General features: G+C 48.5%; 1 protein-coding gene across 1 annotated transcript; it reads right to left on the bottom strand.

Annotated features, from left to right (window-relative positions):
* Positions 1–6859: 6859 nt before the first annotated feature.
* Positions 6860–8793, bottom strand: LOC142903974 (E3 ubiquitin/ISG15 ligase TRIM25-like). The gene is made up of 2 exons (XM_076049888.1): positions 7683–8793; positions 6860–7459 (listed from the first exon to the last, which is right to left on the bottom strand). The coding sequence occupies exons 1-2, from the start codon at positions 8737–8739 to the stop codon at positions 7374–7376; spliced, it is 1143 nt and encodes a 380-aa protein (XP_075906003.1). The 5' UTR covers positions 8740–8793; the 3' UTR covers positions 6860–7373.
* Positions 8794–20040: the final 11247 nt, after the last annotated feature.

Genomic DNA, 20040 nt, shown 5'->3' with positions numbered 1-20040 from the left:
AAACAGCTGCATTTCATCCATTTTATCAGCACAGAGTCATCTCAATAAAGATCGAAACACCGTGGGGCTTCAAAGACGCTGATTTGGTTGCAACTTTGCCTTGGTTCATTTTCAATTGACATTAAAGCGACTTGTTTTTTACATATGTGGCTCACTTAAACACTCCATCCATCTGCTGCTGCTCCAGCCACTCTGTCAAATTTGAGAGAACACACTGTGGCCCCAGCAGTCCACCAGTTGGCCCGGCCCGGCCCGGCCCGGCCCGTTCTGTTCTGTTGCAATGAACAAGATGACCTGGCACAGGACAAAGTGGGGGGTGGGGGGGAGAACACACTGATTTCCTCCAGTTGTTGCTCAGACATTCACTCATTATTGGAACACAGAAGACAGAAAACACACTGAGAAATTAAATGATGAATAAATTCATCATGAAACTGTTGAGAATGTCCTCGCTGGATTCATGGGTTAAAAAAACAACATGCCAGTCTTCACATTACCATAGAAGAACACACACACACACACACACACACACACACACACACACACACACACACACACACACACAGATTTAATTTTTGGTTTATTTTGAAGACTTTGTTGTGCTTCCAGTGTGTGTGCGTGTGTGCGAGTGTGTGCGTGCGTGTGTGTGTGTGTGTGGGTGGGTGGGGGGAAGAGGGGGGTGCTTCTTGACAGTGAGTGGCTGCCTGCCAGTGTGTGTGTGTGTGTGACAGTGACAGTGAGTGAAAGGCCCCCAGAGCCGCCGCCTCTCGATGTCACGTCAGTGGTGAGTGAAGTAGTAGCAGTTCCCCCTACAGCCTGCAGAGGTCTCTGTCGCACTGCAGCAGGTGAACCAACTGAGGTATCGAGCTCCAGTGGCTCTGAGGTCTCTCTCTCTCTCTCTCTCTCTCTCTCTCTCTCAATGTGTCTGACTTCTAACGTGGTTAAAGGTCACGGGTGTGAGTCCGGTGTGTGTGTGTGTGTGTGTGTGTGTGTGTGTGTGTGTGTGTGTGTGCGTGTGTCACTTTGGAAATGTTTCCCGTCAACACAGACGTGTCTTTTCGTCTTTTGAATATCTTCTGACTGCAGGAACAGGATTGGAAGGCTTTACGGCAGCAAAGCCAATAGCAGAGCCAGATGTTTCGACCAATCACCATCCAAGTTCACCCCCCCCGACCCCCTACCAAACCCCCACCTCCTCTTTCAAAAGCATTGGAGGTGGCTCCTTATCTCACATTTTCAGGAATTTAGGAAAACGTAGGAAACCAGGTTGCCAGTAAATGGTTGAACGCCGCGACCATTCCGCAGGTTGCCACTAGAGGGCGATGACGCGCTTTTGTGTGTGTGTTTGTGTGTGTGTGAGTGTGTGTGAGGAGTTCTCTCAGTTTCTATTTTTGCAACGCGGTGGCAGTTCGTGAACCTTTAAATGCATCGTGTGATAACATTCCAGCTCTGTGTGCCACTCGCACTCTGATGTACGCCGATGACTGCCGAGTGTGTACCTCTCTTCCACCCGTCCATCTCTCCATCCCTCCATCCCTCCATCCCTCCACCCTTCCATCCCTCCATCTCTCCACCCTTCCATCCCTCCATCTCTCCACCCGTCCATCTCTCCATCGCGCCACCCTTCCATCCCTCCATCCCTCCACCCTTCCATCCCTCCATCTCTCCACCCGTCCATCTCTCCATCGCTCCACCCTTCCATCCCTCCATCCCTCCACCCTTCCATCCCTCCATCTCTCCACCCGTCCATCTCTCCATCGCTCCACCCTTCCATCCCTCCATCACTCCATCCCTCCACCCTTCCATCCCTCCATCCCTCCATCCCCCCTCCTCCTCTTCTTTATACTTAATTCATCTCTTTGCTCTCCCGGAGGAATACGGGTTGCTCCATTAGGCGACAGCTGCCACCGCCGAGGTCACATCACTGCTCCAGTGTGTTGGTTTGTTTCTGAGGGATGAAAATGCTGAACTGGCCTAGAAAAAAAAAAAAAAAAAGAGCTTCTTGCATGAAGTATGAGTATAAACATAAGTAAGGGCTGGTATTCTGGCAGACTGCTCACTTTAACAGAACATTATTACAAGTAATGTTTTCTTGATGCACTTTTTCTTGCTGCTCCGAGGCATGGACTTCAACGGTTGCACATTTATAGAAGGATATTGTTATTATTAGTTAATTGGTTTATTATTGCTATTTTATTTCCAAATGTATTATTAGCATTTACATTGTACATGTATTAAAAAGAGGCATATGATTTTTAGTTACATTTTATTTATTTCAATGTTTTTTTGCATGCATGTGTGCAATATAAAGCTATTCATTGTGTAGGATTCAGCTTTGCTTGTTCCGTATTCGGTGTTGAAGCCACACTTGTTTGGATCCATATAAAAAGGTTCGCCCATTTTTAAAAAATAAAATAAATATCAACATTGGCTGCGACTTTGTCCAAGTTTTTAGAAGGGTTGTAGCAGAGGGAGCAAGTTTTCTACGAACTTGCAACGGCTCCCCCTGGTGGTGCACCTGAAAAACTTGCGCTTGCTCGCACTCGTCTAGAGTGAGCAGCTGCCATTTTAGATACCACAGCAAAGTTAGCATGCTAGCTGAAGTTAGCCGCTTCTTCGCAGACGTTCATTCATCCAAGTGCCAACAGGCTGCAAACACAAAGACAAAAAGCAGCCGCAGCCGCGCAGGAAGTGGATTCTGCTCTCGGGGGTTTCCTGCCGCACCGGTGGCTCTCTTGGCTCGACTCTCTCGACTCTCCCGTCGCCTCCAAACTGTCAGACTGTGGCGACTGTTGTTCCCCAACACGTGTGGAAATAAAGCAGAAACATTATAGAGGACGATGACATTGTCATTTACGTCTGTGTGTGTGTGTGTGTGTGTGTGTGTGTGTGTGTTTGTGAGAGAATTGTTATTCACAGGGCAAGCTAGAGAGACAGAGTGAGAGACAGAGAGCGAGAGAGAGAGAGAGAGAGTGGCAGAAACCTCACCTTCACCCACCACCACCGCCACCACCACCAATAGCAGCCTCCATACTGACTGTCTAAAGTCAGCAGCACAGCTGTCATGAAGACCTCGATTTGTGAAACAAAGCTCGTCTTTATTTGCACTGCGGTGCAGTGAGAGAGAGAGAGAGCGAGAGAGAGCGAGATAGAGAGTGTGTGTGTGTGTGCGTGTGTGTGTGCGAGAAGCGTTGCCGTTCTCTCCTCTCAAAGCCTGAACTTGCAGTGACTCCTGCAGAGCAGCGCCACACTTGTCACACAACACACAACATGAGAGGAGGTCAACAGGGGCTCACACTGAACACACTGTCTGTCTGTCTGCCTGTCTGTCTGCCTGTCTGTCTGCCTAATCTGTCCTTAATGATAGTAATAGAAAAACTGAAAAATGGTAATAAAAAGCCCTTTGGATATTGATAATAATAATATCCATATTAATAATAGCTATTATTATTATTGATATCATTTATTGCTGTTATTATTATGAGGTTAACCCATAACAAACCCTTCCAATGTCTCAGCTCTACTTTCCCAGCAGTACTTTGCCCTTGTTTTCTGGTCCTGTGGTCGACCAATCTCTCTCTCTCATCCTGCCGTGACATCACAGCTGTCAGCTGATTGCAAGGCGATGTGGTCGTCGCCCGAGTGTTTTGAGGACAGCGAGGGGACGGCGTGCATCCGACCTCCGGGGGGGGGGGGGGGGGGGGGTGCAGCTCATCACTCACGGCCGGAGCTCCGGACCGGCGCTGGGCGAGCTGAGAGGAGGAGGAGGAACATCCGATCAATAAACAAGAGTAAACGGGGATGCGAGCATCTTTTGGCTGTCGGTGCTCTTGGACGCCCTCCGCTGTCGCTGTGAGTGATGAGCGATGAGTCAGGGATGATGTCATACGTTGGAACCTAGGCAAGGCGGGGAGTCAAACTACAGACCCCGACGCACACAAACACAAGAGGTCCCGCATCCATCCCAGGGCAGACAGGAGCTCTCAGCTCGGAGGTTTCCCACCCGGAAAGAGGAAGAAGGAGAGAAGCGACTGGACCGGACGACCACGCGCTCACCTCCGAAAACAGCACCCGTGTTCAACCACCGCTGCTGAAGAGATTAGTGATGAGAATGAAGACGAGCGTCTCGATTCTGTCGTCACAAACCAACAACCACTGCAGCAAAAACCACAAAGAGGCTTTAGGTTGTGAAACAAAGATTAACATAAACAAAAACAGACAAAAAAAACAAGCTAAGATGTAAGTATGTAACAATGCCTTCCTTCCGCATCTTCACTGTTCTTGTTGTTGCAGTCTGCAGCTAAAAGACACACACACACAGACATGTGTAGATCACAGCAGGAGGAGGGGGAGGAGGAGGAGGCAGGAGCTCCAGTTTGAAGATGTTCTCAAAGTTAGTCATCCTTGGTTACATAAAGCAGAAAAAGAAGGTGAAAAAAATGAACAAAATGAAGAAAAATGAAAAAAGGTCCATAACAAACAAGATGCAATGGCAGGAAGAAGAAAAGCCAAGTCAGCGTGACTGATGTGGAGGCTGGTCATGATAATGATGATGATGATGATGATGATGATGATGATGATCATCATCCACTGGGTCTGACTCTGACTAAACCCGTGGGGTTTCAGATATGTAGTATGACCCCTGACCTTTGACCTTTGAGGCTCTCGTTCACTTCAGCCGAGGGGAAAAAAAGCTCCTCCTGCTGGAGGAATTCCTGCTCGCTAGACGATCCATCCTGAAGCAAACCGGGGGAGGGGGCGGGGCTTGTTTTCTAAGTCCCGCCCCAAGGTTTCCACACGTGTGTGTGTGTGTGTGTGTGTGTGTGTGTGTGTGTGTGTGTGTTTGTGTGTGTGTGGCTCTCTGCCGCAGCCCCAGTGAGTGATGAGGAGCCAGAGATTTCATTCTCTCTGCTTTTGTCTGAAGGACACGGTGTTCCGGGACGCCGCGGACACACCGGTGTGAAATTCACTCTGGAATTTATTTATAGAAATATTCTGGAGGACGTGGTTATTTACGGCCCGCGCGTCGGAACCAGGAGTCTGCGGACGGAGGGACGGACTCCTTTGTCCATTTAAAATGACCCTTAAGGGCAAGAAGAAGGAGAAGGAGAAGAAGAAGGCGTCCTCCCTACTTACGCCGGCCATATTTCATCTGCGCCAGCAGAGAGGAAAAAAAAACCCCAGCAGGTACCAAATTAGCCGCCGTGACCTGGAGACGCTTCCAGGAATGTGGCGCTCGGACACACCGAGCAGACATTTTAAATATTAATCTCTCGCTGCAGGTCCTGCACGCCTAGTGTGAGATCTCTGCTGTAGGACTCAACAAAACTTTACACACCAACATCTGTAAACTGTCTTTATGTTGTTAATTGTGTCCGAACGGAGATCAGAATGTGGAGGAAATTCCAAAAAGTGATGACCCGCACGGCTGGGCAGACGGACGCATCTTTCCGGGGAGGAAGTCAATGTCGGCGCGCAACAAAAGACAACAAGATGTAGGTTGTTGGTTTCTTTCTCTCCCCCCCCCCTTTCTCTCACGTCACAGAAAACAAGAAGTGAAGTGAGAGAAGGAAGAAATAACTGCGAGGCGGACGAGAGATATGACAGGAAGACAGAGGGAGGGAGGAGGGGGAGAGGGAGGAGGGGGCAGCAGACAGACACCTGCTGCTCTCATCCAGTCGACCAACTTAAAGAGAGAAAAACCTACCGGGTGGAAAATTTGCACGTGTTGAGGAAGCACACTCACACACACACACACACACACACACAGTTGTTGTTCACTCTTCCTGTCACTCTATTCTTTTAATGAAATCAGGAACAGCAACTACAACCGCATTAGATGTCCTAAGAACTTTTAATGTCCCATCAATCCAATCTGATTGAAGCTTCTTCTTCTTCTTCTTCTTCTTCTTCTACTTCAAATTCCAAAACTGCTGCACACCTTTTATTCTACTTATTTTTTGTCCACCCAAGTTCTCACACACGTTCCCTGTCGATGAAGTTGCTCCTTTATTTTTTAATTAGCCGGCTGGCCGGCCGAGCGGCTGCAGGGAGTCGCAGTTGCCCGACGTTCCGGAACAACTGCGATCACATCCCATCTCCTTCCGCTTTGATTCGCTCTCATCCTGCCGTGGACGGAGTGAGGCCGCTGATCGATGTGCCGCTCCAGCAGCCTGCGCCTCCGGTGGTGCGTTTCTGTGTGTGTGTGTGTGTGTGTGTGTGTGTGTGTACACACAGCTGGATGTTCATAATCTCGTCTGAGTCAAGACTTTTTTTTCCCCCTTCTTTGTTGCTTTGTCGTGTGTGAACTTTACGAGTTTTTTTTGGGTGCAGGGGAGTGTGTGTGTTTGTGTGTATGTGTGTGTGTGTGTGTGTGTGTGTGTGTGTGTGTGTTTGTGTGTGTGTGTGCGTGCGTGTGTGTGTGTGCCAGTAGAGTGTTTTTAACTGTCAGAATAATGACTCCGCCACTCTGTTCCTTGCTGCTCTTGCAGCGATCTGAGCCGATGGCTGTGACTTTGATAACAGCAGCAAGGTCCAGTTGTGTCTGACACAAACACACACACGCTCGCACACACACACACACACACACCGTCATGCTCCAGCTGTCTCTCTTTGAAGCATCGTATTGATCGCTCTGCCATCGAAACCCCTGTTAGGAAACTTGTCGGAGTTTTTTCCCCGTTCTTTACGCTCTTTGCTTTTAGTCCTGACAGCCAGAAAAAAAATAATTTGTACACAAGTGCAGAGGTGACTCGCACACACACACACACACACACACACACACACACGCACACACATGCACGCTTATTGTTTCAATCCAGAAGCTTGAAATTCACTAAAAATCACACTTTCATGGAACTTTCATTATTTATTTATAGATGTGTTTATTTAATTGTTATTGTCACTTTTAGCCCAACAGGTTTGACGACAATCAAAATAATATTCAGAATATATTCAGAATATTTACATTCAAAAGTTTGTAATCTGGACTAATCATAGATTATTAATCTGTGGGATGAATCGGCTGCAGAGGAAAAGAAACAAAGTCCCACAAACATCCAGCAGCTGTGGAGACAAACATCAGGTCGACAACAGAGTACAAACAGGAAGTAGCATCCAGGCCTCACCCACCGCGTTTGACTGACAGTCTGAGACTCACCAATAAACATGAAGACAGAAGAAGAATCAAAGCTGAGGATTCAGCTCAGAGTCTCTGAGACGACTTCAGTCACACTTTCATCAACGCAACTGAAGAATCTGAAGAAACAAAGAGTCCTGCGTATAGCGGCTGAGAGAATCTGGTCTGGACTCTGTGGAGGAGCTCCATGGTTCCAGAGACTTTATAGAAGGACAGAAGAGAGTTGGAGATCGCGCTAAAGTTCCGGGATAAAAATGTCGATTTCGATATGCAAATCGAGTTTGGTGGGGGCGATGTGGACCACTGGTCGAGTCAGTCTCTCTCTACTCAGGACTTGAGGACGTCTCAGTGAATCGGTTTGGATGGTTCCAATAAGACTGAACTCTCTGCTTTTGTTTCACGTTTCTCTCCACTCCACTCTTCTTCCGACTTAATAACGGACTTGAATAAAATAGACATCTAAGGATGTCCTCTCTGCTCCTGTATTCTGGTCCTGACAGTAAAACATCAACTTTGCTCACTGTCAATGAAATGTTGGTCTGACTCTCCATCAGAACTTGCTGTATTTTATCTCTCAGCTTGGTCACATCTGTTGCCACATCCTCAAAGTATCTCAGAGGACGGATCTCCAGGCAGGAGGAGTCCAGAGACTGACTGAGTGCTGGCAGTGAGGAGAAGTTGTGGAGAAACTGGCTGTGGTCCAGTGTGTGTGAGATCTTGTCCAGCTCAGCGTCTCTCCTCTTCAGCTCAGTCATCTCCTGCTCCATCTTCTTCTGAAGCTCTTTGACTCGACTCACTTCTGTTTGCTGAGTGGATCTGACCTCCTGCTGCACCTCAGAGCATCTTTTTTCCAGCAGACGGATCATCTGGGTGAAGATGTCCTCGCTGTCCTTCACTGCTTTGTCAGCAGAGCTGTCGATGGACTCCACCTCCTTCTGAAGCTCCTTCAGGTCTTTCTCGCTGTGCTGCATCTTCTGCTGGATCTTCTGCCTGGTCTCCTCCAGCACTCTCTGCTTCTCAGTCCTCTCTGTTACCACTGACACTGTGTGGTGACCTTTATGCTCCTCCACAGAGCAGAGATAACAGATGTTCTGTTGATCAGTGCGGCAGAACATCTTCATCATCTCATCATGACGAGGGCAGATGTTCTCCTGGAGCCCCAGGGTGGGTTCCACCAGCTTGTGCTTCCTAAATGTTGAAGAGTGAAGATGTGGCTGGAGGTGAGAGTCACAGTAGGAGGCCCGACAGACCAGGCAGGACTTCAGGGCCTTCAGTCTCCTCCCAGTGCAGAAATCACAGGCCACATCTCCAGCTCCAGCATAGCAGTGATCAGCAGGAGCAGCTTGGAGTCCAGTCTTCTCCAGGTTCTCCACTAAAGCTGCTAACATGGTGTTCTTCTCCAGGACAGGCCTCGGTGTGAAGGTCCTCCTACACTGAGGGCAGCTGTAGACTCTCTTCTCATCCTCTGCATCCCAGTAATATTGGAGACACTTCCTGCAGTAGCTGTGTCCACAGGAAGTAGCCACCGGATCCTTCAGAAGATCCAGACAGAGGGAACAAGAGAAGGTTTGTGGGTCCAGCTGAAGTCCTGACTGAGCCATTTCACCTCTGAGAGCGACAGACTGAGTTGCACTTCCACAGAAACTAAACCCCTTTGACTTGGAGGGGAGGAAACACCCAGACAGGACTGTGTGACTGGCTGCAGGAAGTACAGGGGTGGGGCATCCGTTACTCATTCTATTCCAGGAAATCTGACGCTCTTCCTAGACTGGGCCGTGTGCAAAATCTATGAAAAAAGCAGTCGTGGTCTGTCGAAATCCTGCCAGACTGCTGTGATCAGAGTGAGAGAGAGAGAGAGAGAGAGAGAGAGAGAGAGAGAGAGAGAGAGAGAGAAAGCCTCTTTGTTTTGGTTTTTGTGGTGTCTAAATCCTCCTCGTCAGTGTCAGTGTCGTGTTGTTGAGTAGCAGCAGCTCACACAGCAACCTGCTGCTGGCCTCAGTTTGGCCCTGAGCTGAGTTTAGGGCTGCAGAGCGTCTCCCCTCTAAAAACATCCTCATGATTGCTGCACACCTCGGAGATAACTGCGGTCAAGTTTGGCTGTTGCAGATGTTTTATTCAGCGTTCCAGCTCTTCTCCGCGGCCTCATTGTCCTCCTGTCACATCTGCACCAGCAGGCGCTAAGATTACAGAGTAAACCAATATTTGTACACAAATATATGTACTTTCTACTCCATGGAAACACATGTTGGTTACTTTTGAGTTTAAACCACACCCCCAGACTCCAACATGGCGGCTCATTCATTTGAATGGAGTTGCTCACCCAGCGCAGACACCGAAAAACCTTTTGACTTCCGCATGAATGGGCCCATAGAGCAGGCGCAGTAGTGTCACTTCCCATCATGCCTCTGTAACCCACACGATCTATCTGGCCAATCAGTATGATTTTCTGGGATTTAGCTTTTTTTAAACAGCTAAAAAGGACCAGAACCAAAAAAACTACAATAGTAAGATTTGCTAATCTGTCCTGTCAGCCGCTTTAAAGGCCTTTATTTTTGTACTGTGGTCAAAGGGAAAAATACTTTTTGGGCCCATGGGATTTTTTTTTGCTGCAATACCTCGACTGGCCACTGGGAAAGATCAGCACGTCGCAATACTACCAATCCTATACCCAGTTCTTATAACACATCCATGGTTTATGTCTTTAAAAGGTGCCAATTCTGCTCACTGGTATTTACCTGTCATTATGTATTCTAGTTGTTGTGGTTGCTTGAAGTGCAGCTGCTATTTGAACTCTGCTGTTGTGTGGTTCAGAGTGGATGATGTTTTAGAGACAGGAGATTATTTTAGAGGAGCATGGCTTTGGAGTCACTGTTCACTACTTTTTTAAAAAAACAAGCATTTAGAAAATAACATTGGTTATTGTTGTTAACAGTGTGCTGCTGCTGCTGCTGCTGCCGCTGCTGCCGCTGCTGCAGTAGCGTGAGGTCGCTGACATGGCAGCAGGCTAACAAGCAGCACGGCTGTCTGTTGAACTCTGATAGGCCTGACCTGCTGTTTCAGTCAGAGGTCTTTCACGCCAGTGGGCCAAAGAAGTGCGTGTGTGTGTGTGTGTGTGTGTGTGTGTGTGTGTGTTGTGCATTCACAATGGACTGCAGAGTCCCATCACACTGAGAGATGTGTTTTTATTTGCAGAGTGCAGTTTCACATTTGATTCCACAGCAGTTTGTACACCACAGGCAGCAGGGGTGTGTGTGTGTGTGTGTGCTCATTAATGATTAAGCTTGAACAGAGAGTTCTTTGGGATCAAACATTTCGCTGAGTCAACAGTCGCGGAGATCACGGCTCCAAACTTCATCTGCAACACTTCTGCTGATCTTCTGCTGATCTTCATCCCGCAGAAATCCAGGAAGCTTCGTCGCTTTCCAAGACTGCAGCTCCTCTTTCCTCTTTCCTCAGTCTTTATATGTTCTTTTTTTTTCTATCCTGCTTAATTTTGATTGGTTCCAAATGGCCGACGTGCAGTTAATGTTCTTGCATTTTTCTTTTCTTTTTTTATTCTTGTGGGTCTTCGACAACATTGTATTTTCTATTGACTAACAAAATGAACCACTTGTTTTATACTTGACTGAGTTTCAGCAGAAGATTTCCTGCTGCTGTGTTTGTTTACCTCCTCCTCCTTCCTCCTCCTCCTCCTTCCTCCTCCTCCTCCTCGGACCGGACGTCTTCCTGGAACGTTGAGCCGGCGCCGCTGTCTGCTCGTCTAATTACTCCTGACAGGAAATTCATCATTAGCCCTGAACTGCGCTGCGCCACCACAGAAGCGGCGCACACGACCATTAAAGACGCGGCGCGCTGGTGCACATGTGAAGACTGTTTTCCTTTCTTCTTCTCTGCGCGTGCGAGTGTTTTAATTGTCACGCTGCGAGGGAACGTGAGACGACTTAATTTGCGCGCAGCTTAAGGAAGCCGCCAGCTTGACGTGTGAAGCCTCCCCGCACCCGCAAAAAAAAAAAAAAAATAAAAAAAATAATGAACTTTCCAGCCACAAACAGTTAAAGCCGTCAGTGACTGGGAAAAAAAAGGCGTTAATTTAATTTAATTACGCCAATTTTTTTTCTTTTTTTTCTTTTTTTAAATATAAATCTTTTACTTTAAAAAGAAATTCTGCCGAGTCCACTGGCGGGAATTAAATCCATCAGACGAGGGTTGGAGGAAGATTTCCCTCTTTCTGCGCTCGCTCATCCTCGCCGCCGATTATGGCTAATGGCTAATTAATTCACGTCGTCGGCTGCCAGTTTCTGAGATTCAGGTTAGCTGGCGCGCAACAGCGACAACAGACGAAGCACACAGGCTTAAAATTAAGAAGGGGGGGGGGGAGAAGAAAAATTGAAAAAGTCAGCAATGAATCGGGACGCTGCAGCTGCAACAGTCGCAGCTCCTCACACATCAACTCTTATATTAATTCCCAGACAGGGACTTATTATTGTTTTGTCCCCCCCCCCCCCCCCCATTTAGCAGAGCTCACTGCTAATGTGCGTTTGACTCACGAGAGTAAATTAAGGAATAATCTTATTTTTGCTAGATTTATTTGTTTATTCTGACAGCGCTTGCCGTTGCAGCGCCGCCAATTAATCCAAACCATCGCCTCTTAGAGTTCATCTCCGCCGCTCCGACGCCACTTAGCAATTAGCAGCTCTGTTTTTGTGTAGTTTACATCTTTCCTTCTTATTTCTCTCTCTCTCTCGCTCTCTCTCTGTGTGTGTGTGTGTGTGTGTGTGTGTGTGTGTGTGTGTGTGTGTGTGTGTGTGTTGCTCTCTCTCTCCTCACTTTGACATTTCCGACTCAGCCGGGGGCTCCAACAGAAGGAGGGAGGGAAGAGGAAGCTCGAGACACGAGGTGACGAGCGGAGGAGAGTTCCAGCGATGGGAATGTACTAGTTTAGCATTCCATCTTATGTCTCTCTCTCTCTCTCTCTCTCTCTCTCTCTCTCTCTCTCACACACACACACACACACGGTTTGGCCCTAATGATTCTCAGCCTTCTCTTTGCTCTGAAGCTAATGACAGTTAATGGGATGAACTTCGGGACAAACACGGCAACAGCAGCAGCAGCAGTCACGCATGTGCACGAGGACGTGTGCGCACTCACGCGCACGTACACACGGTTAACCCCCCCTCCGAACTGGTGCCAGACCGAGGGAAGAACTGTGCAAGAGTCTCGACTGGTTTTGCTAGGAAGTCTGACTCTCGCTGCCACTGGGATCACTGGCAGCTGCGACGACGGGCGACTGTGTGAAAACTTGTTGCGGTCCAGTGTCGCGAGTCACCACAACCGAGTCCCGCAACACAAATCGGGAACATCAAACTTGTGTTTGTGTGCCTTAGCGTGCATTTTGTTTTGCAGTTTTCATCAGTTCTCTGCAAACTGCCAAAAAGTTTTCAGATGAAAAATCGTGAATTTGGTGCTTTGTGCTCGAGTTGCTTCATCAAATGTAGCGGAATAACTCATAATAAATAATAATAAATTGGGTTACAAAAAAAATAGGAAATAGAAAGGCTTTCGAAAGTAGTTTGAGAGCCGCTCTCTGTCTTTTGCACACACACACACACACACACACACACACACACACACACACACTCTCTCTCTCTCTCTCTCTCTCTCACACACACACACACACACACACACACACACACACACAGTCATGGCCAGCGAGCCCATTGGACGGCCTGGCTAATTAAAACATAAGTAAATCAGCGCCTGATGAGCGCTAATTGTGGCTAATTGCGTTGAGTTGTCGATGTCTAATTGGCCGCCGCCGCTCAGATAATGAGAAAACTTTGATTACTTGATGCTAAACATATTAGCGAATGCAGCAGGTGCTGCTAGGAGGCGGAGCCACAGGCGAGCCCCGCCGCCACGTCTCAATCTCCTCGGCCGACTGCTCCCACCTTCACCTCCGCACCCCCCCAACCCCCAACCCCCCGCTGACTTTGCCTGAGATGAAGATGAAAAAAATGTCTATATTTAAACAATTAAAATAAAGAGAAACTGGAACATCGACGCGTCACCCCCCACCACCCCCCGACCGCCCTCCCCACCTGCCTATATGATGGCCAGCACACAGAGAACAACACAACACAACACACAACAACACACAATCACGTTCCTTTATCATCTTGCCGCTGAAAGTCTCAGCTTCCTCCGACTTTCCAGCTGAAGTTCTTTGGGAACTTCAGGGTGTTTGTTACTGATAAGGCGACTCCCAGCAGGAACGAGTCGCTCGATCGTATCAACAAACTCTCGCAACGCCCAGGATATGCAAGTTTTTTATTCTACTTTGTTTCATTTCATTTTCTTTCTCTAAGTGCCCGATACACAACAGCAGCTTTTAACACACAACAACCCATGGGTTGGTTGTGTGTTCTTCTTGTACCTGCAGCTCCAGCAGCTCCAGCAGCTCCACTGGTTCTGCTGCCTGGTTTCCACAGCCCAGCCCAAACCCAGCGGCTCGCTGAGAGGATTCCTGGAGATGTTTGATGGCCGATAGCTGCGGTTATCTGCAGCCTTCGCCTGTGTGTGTGTGTGTGTGTGTGTGTGTGTGTGTGTGTGTGTGTGGTTGTGAAGACGTCCTATCAAAGCCTCGCTGCGCCTCAACCTCTGATAAAAAAGCTACCCTAACTCTGATTTGCCCATCGATAAGCAGAAGATAAATGACGTTTTTTTTTAAACCACCTTCAGAAGAAGAGACTCAGATCCAGCAGATTGCAGAAGAAGAAGCAATCAAGACTCTCATGAATATGCACGAGGGGAACGAACCAGACGCTGCTGAAAACTTTTCTTTTCTTTTACCCTCCTTCAGTCGCGCTCCTGTTACCTTCAAACTGCTGCTGTCCAGTGATGTCAAGTTCACACCTCCTCTCATCTCCTCTTCTCTCCTCCTCCTCTGCTCCTCCTCCTCTCCTCCTCATCTCATCTCATCTCCTCTTCTCTCCTCCTCATCTCCTCTTCTCTCCTCCTCCTTTCCTCCTCATCCTCCTCCTCCTCCTCTCCTCCTCTTTTACATCTCCTCCTTCTCTTCCTCCTTTTTCTTTCCCTCTTCCTTCTCTCTTCCTCCCCCTCCTCTGCTCCTCCTCTCCTCCTCCCCCTCCCCCTCCTGAAGGTACCTGGTTCAGCTGATCTGAGTGTCCACTCTGAAGATGAAAAACAAATCCCTCAAAAAAGACTCATGATTCAGCCCAGAGTCCCAGCAAGGCTGCAGCGCCTGGAGGTTTGCACCTGCTTTGTGTGTTGTGTGTGATTTGTTGATTTGTTTGTGTGTGTGTGTGTGTGTGTGTGTGTGCGGGTGTGTGTGTGTGTGTGTGTGTGTGTGTGTGTGGGTGTCTGTGTGTGTGTGTTTCATTATGGGGGGACTTTGGTGGAATATTCAGAGAGGCCTGTGAGATTTATCATCGTGCAGCTCATCCTGGAGGGTTTGGAGGAGGAGCCCAGCTCCGGGGAGATATTACAGCAGAATAATGTGGGACGGTGCCGTGCGGAGGAAGGTAAAGTCATTACAGGTTCATTTCCTGACAAGTTAAAACTGGAAGGAAAGTCAGGAATCAGGAAACATCGCACCGCAATTCAAAAAGTTGCTGTTTGGTCTGGAATAAACTCGTTTCTCAGTGTGCGGACCAGACACGAGACCATCACAAAGTCCAGGATGTCAGCGTTGACCTCTGGCCGACCTTCGCGGCTGTTTTGGCCACTTGCATGGTGACCTGCGAAGGCAGAAGGATGAGATTTCAAGTCTGAATTCTCGCCAAAAAAAACCACAAGTTGCAAACATCCAGTTTGCTATCAGCAGGTTGAAGGATCAGGATTCCTTAGACACCATGGGCGTGGCCTGAAGAAAAGGGGGCGGGGCTACAGTCAGGGTTTAGCCCCGACAGGAACAGGAAGTTGAAGTTGTTCGGTCAGATCACATTTTTTCCATTCAAAGATCAAAGTTCTGAAAGCACTGAAGTTGTTTTTTTGCGCTGCTGCTGATTGGCTCCGGACACACACTGCCGTTAGACTCCGCCCACCAGCCAGGTTAGGTGGCTCAAGCTGCGCACCGGCAGGATAAGTTTTCCTGTATGTGTGTGTGTTCCCCGTCTTTCCCAGATGGAGAGGGATTATCAAAACACTCCATCTGGCCCGTTGGATTATTTGTTGAAGTGGTTGACGCTCTGGAGGAGGAAGACGAGGACGGCGGCGACCGACTCACCGACGCAGATGGTGCAAATCCCTGGAATCTCCTGCCAGGCTTTTCACTCACTGGACGGCTGGATGGGACACAAAAGGAACAGTTGTCTCTCTCTACATACATCCATTGACTCAGAGGAGGAAGAAGAAGATCAGAGCCGAAAGGTCCACGCACCCCAAACGATGACGCCCTCTACAGGGGGAAACAGCATCGAGAAGAAACACAGAAGAAGAAGAAGAAGAAGAAGAAAAAGAAGAAGAAGAAGGAGGAGAAGTGTGGTATGACGCTGAGAGGAGCGGAACTATTTGCCCCCTTTTTCGCTTCACTACAAGGGGCTTTTATTTTTCTTTCCGTCAGTTGTGTCTTTAGGCTCGTCGAATGCTCAGCTGCGGTTCTTGTACAGCAGCGTCTCATCAGGGCGTTTCACCAGGAGGAGGAGGAGGAGGAGGAGGAGAAGAAGAGCGGAGCGCGAGGTGCAGGCCTCCAGCAGGTCGATAAAGCATCGCGGTGTGGAGTGTTTAATAGTGGATGAAGTGGCCTCACGGGGAGCGCCTGATTCTGGGGAACATCGATTGAGTTTGGAGAATCCAGAGGATTCCTTGTTGTATGGATGTGGAGCTGGCTAAACTTTAGGCCACGCCCACAACTCTATGGTAATTTTGAAACCGAAATCAGACCGAATGGACATCCGAGCCGATTTAATTTCTTTTTCTTTTACCGGCGATTTGGACCCACAGAAACATTCTAACCAGTTGCTAACATTGTGGTTTTTTTTTTAGGGCTCCACCCCCTTTTTTGACAGCCAGTCATTTTTAGTCTTTTTGTAACCAGCTTTGACCCCCACGACAGCCAGCTGTCCTTCAATTTGTCCATCCATCCATCCATCCATCTATCTATCCATCCATCTGACACCATCCATCTGTCTATCATCCGTCAATCCAGAATCCATCCATCCATCCGTCCGTCACCATTTGTCCATCCATCCATCCATCCATGCATCCATCCATCCATCCATCCATGCATCCATCCATCCATCCATCTGACACCATCCATCTGTCTATCATCCATGCATCCTGCATCCATCCATTCACCCGTCCGTCACCATTTGTCCATCCATCCATCCATCCATCCATCCATCCATCCATGCATCCATCCATGCATCCATCCTCCTAGTTCTGGAACCTTCTCCCAGCCTCTCACCATCCCTCCTCCTCCTCCTCCTCCTCTTCCCTCCTCCTCCTCCTCTCCCTTCTTCTCATCTCATTCTTCACCTCCCTCTATTTGTCAGAGTGGCTCTTGGCACCATCCATCACATTAATTAGCTCCAGTGTGATTGTTCCCATCATCATTCACATGTCCGCCATTGATCTCGCCACCCCCGCCCCCTCACAACCCAGCCTCCGATGTTTAATTGTCTTCATCTATTATTGCTACTAAATGAACAGGCGGGCGCGTGGCCACGTTCCGAGGCCAGGTTCTCCGGGCCGACATGCGGGGGATGGACGGCGGGGCCCCAGCGCGATCGTTACGCCGCCGCCATAAATACTGTGCGAGCGGCAACGCAAAACAATAAGGCCCGTCGCAACATTAGCCCATTATCCCCGGACCTTCCTCAGATTTATTTCCCTTGACTCAATGATTTTTATTTTGTATTGACTGCGTGAGTGTTTAAAGTGATCACACTTCACGTGCAAGCATTGAAAACAGGTTGTCTGGACGGTGAATCGATCCGAACGGGCGCCGCTCTCGACCAGAACGATCCTGCGGATGTTTATATGAGGAGGGAAAAAAAAAACTCAACAAACTTTCTGCCGTGTGGTTCAGCGTCGCTGTTTTATTTTCCTTCTGACAGACACTCGGAATATTTCATCCCATTTCTTTTAAATAGCGCTCCTCTCCGTCTCTCAGCCTAAGAAGCGCTGCCATGGAAACACCCTCCTTGATTTTTCTTTTTTTTTTTTTTAAAGTTTGCCGTTAAAAATAAACCCTGTAAACTTTTCTTTGCTAAAAAAATAATAATCTAAAAGTTAGTTAGGACTTTTCGCCTCCACCACCACCATCTGTTCCGCCGTGTTTGTCTCCGACTTCTGTCCCGGCTTTTGTCCTCCAACATTAGCTTGTTTACCTCCTCGCTTCCAGTCGGGGCCAAAACACACAGTGGCACATATGCACACAGTTCACCTGAAAGTGCCAACCTGGACCACACACACACACACACACACACACACCTCCTCTTGGCCCCCGGAGCAGCAGGAGTCATAATGTGGCTGGATAATAGGACGTCCTGATGCATTTGTCCATTAATCCGCGTCGTCCTTGTCGACATTTCCATTTTTGTCTTTGAAGCTCCGCACCGGAAATCAAACGTTGAAGGATTGTAGAAGTAAAACAACAAGTGAAAAAACAAAACAAAATACAAAACAGGCAGATGTAGACAGAGGTGGCCAATTTATTGACATTCTGTACTTCAGCAAAAGTATGGATACTTGATTAGAAACAAACTCTGGTTGAAGTACTGACCCAACTAGGAAAGAACAGGTACTGAAATGTACTTCAGTAAAAAGTAAAAAAAAAAAATAAAAAAAATAAGTAAACAATACTTTAGTATATTTTTGCAAAATAAAAAAGCTTTTGTTTAAAAAAAAGCAGTTTTAGATCAACGATCTTGGTCCCAGTTAGCTGCCATCTTGCAGCACCATATTTCTAAGGAAGCCTGGTGAGGGCAATCCAGGTCATCCTGCGTCCTCAAATAAACCAACGAAGAAGAAGAAGAAGGTGCTTGAGGTATCCAGGTTTGGGTGTGCAGGCCACCGTAGTTCACTGGGAAGGTCAGGAGAGGGAGGGGCAGCGTAAGAGTGTTGCAATCTAAAATGTAACCACTTGATGTCGCTGTTTCTTCCTCAAAATCTCCCAAATACTACACACTTAACCTTTCACGCTGGATGTGAACTTCCCACCACCGCTTTTTGGAGGTGGAGGCTTCGGTTCAGCGGCAACAAAAGGACGATGACCTGCGAAAATAAACATGTTTACGGCCATACGGAGGCGAAGCGGCGCAGATGCTAGATGCGTAAACAAAGCATGAGCGGGAAAACAGCATCCAGTCCTTCTCCTCCGCCTCCTCCTCCTCCTCCTCCTCCACCTGAACCTCAGAGGGTGGATGTGACATCATTATCCATGATAATCTCTACTATAAACACACCCTCTGTCTGCCACTGTTGCCATGCAGATTTTGTCCTCGAGGCTCCGGCAGGAAAACTTTCCTCTGGTCTTCATCTGGAATCTCAAGTTATTTTTTTCTAATATATGATCTCACCCTAATTTCACACTCATTCCGGAAAGTCGACGAGTTTCCCGTCGGTTTCAAAAGGCAATTGGAATTTTTTTTTTTTTAAATCACTCATTGCCTGTTGCAAAAAAAAATTGTAAAAGGCGAGAATAAAGGGGAGTTGTTGCACCTGCGTCCTCCAATCAGAGCACAGCAGGCAGTATTTTCTGTTTTCCCCCCCCTTGTTCTTTCCGATAATGGTTCCGTTTCCACATCACTGGCGAAGAGAAAACACTGACACTCTTCCTGATAAACTAATAAGGAAATTGCTTTGGAGGTGATGATGCAGATCAGCTGATCCGTGCTCCTTTCGCCGGAGCTGCTGGCAGCGTCCATGAGCGATGAGTTGATCTTTAAGGAAATAAAGTTTGACGAACGACGCCGCAAGACAAACAACTTCTCTCGCCTGGAGAGTTTCACTCTGTCATCAGTCATTGGCCCCGCCCCCTTCCCCAGAGTCTCTCTCTCTCTCTTGCTGCTGTCTGGGGGCGGGGCTGAGCGAGATGAGAAGTGATGTCGTGTCTCCAGGTGTCTGGCGTTGACGGACGGAGCCTGAACGCAGCAAACTGCCGTTTGCCTGTTCGCTCGCTCGCTTGCTCGCCCGCTCGCTCGCCCGCCCGCCCGCCCGCCCCTCTCGATGCTCAGAGTGCACGTGTGCATGTGTGCACGAGCGGCGGAAGGTGAGAAGTGGCAGTCGGGACGGCTCGGTGTGAACGTGGGGGCGCGTTCGCACGTCACGAGGCGTCAACTCGCAAATTGGTTCGCGTCCTCTGGGCCGACGGAGCTGACAGGAAGCAGGGAGGAGAGGAGGAACCACAGCCTCCACCTCCAGCCTCCTCCATCACCCCATCACTCCATCACTCCATCATTCCATCACTCGTCTCCTCTTCTCCGTGCCTCTGTCCATCCATTCCCTCCCCCTCCTCCCCTCTCATCCATCCCTCCATCACTCCTCTCCTCACCCCTTCATCTCTCCTCTATTCCTTCCTTTTCTTCTCCTCCTCCCTCCCTTCACCTCTCCTCACCCCTTCATTCCTTCATCTCTCCCTCATTCCTTCCTCTTCCTTCTCCTCGTCACCCCTCCAGCCTCCATTCATTCATCACTCCATCACTTGTGTCTTCTCCTCCATCCCTTCATCTCTCCTCTCCTCATCCCTCCATCCCTCCGTCCATCCATTCTCTATCCCTCCTTTCCTCCATCCCTCCATCTCTGTCACTCATCCCTCCATCTCTGATCCCCGCCATCCCTCCGCCTCGCTCCCATCCTTTCAACGTAAAGCTTTTTATAGACGGTTGAACGGAACGCTGCTCCTTCCTCAAAGTGGCCTCTTGTCTTCAGATTAATCCAGA

The sequence above is a fragment of the Nelusetta ayraudi genome, unplaced genomic scaffold, assembly GCF_046127955.1.
Source record: "Nelusetta ayraudi isolate G7.1 ecotype Tasmania unplaced genomic scaffold, CSIRO-AGI_Nayr_v1 ptg000120l, whole genome shotgun sequence".
In the NCBI taxonomy this organism is placed as follows: Eukaryota; Metazoa; Chordata; class Actinopteri; order Tetraodontiformes; family Monacanthidae; genus Nelusetta; species Nelusetta ayraudi.
This window is presented reverse-complemented; position numbering and strand designations above follow the sequence as displayed.

What these genes read in the sequence shown, in the direction of transcription:
- LOC142903974 (XM_076049888.1), bottom strand. Translation starts at nt 8,739, where the DNA reads ATGGCTCAGTCAGGACTTCAGCTGGACCCACAAACCTTCTCTTGTTCC. An exon ending in ACAGCAAGTTCTGATGGAGA is followed by an intron (nt 7,460 to 7,682) that starts GTCAGACCAACA and finishes TCCTGAGTAGAG; the next exon opens with AGAGACTGACTCGACCAGTG.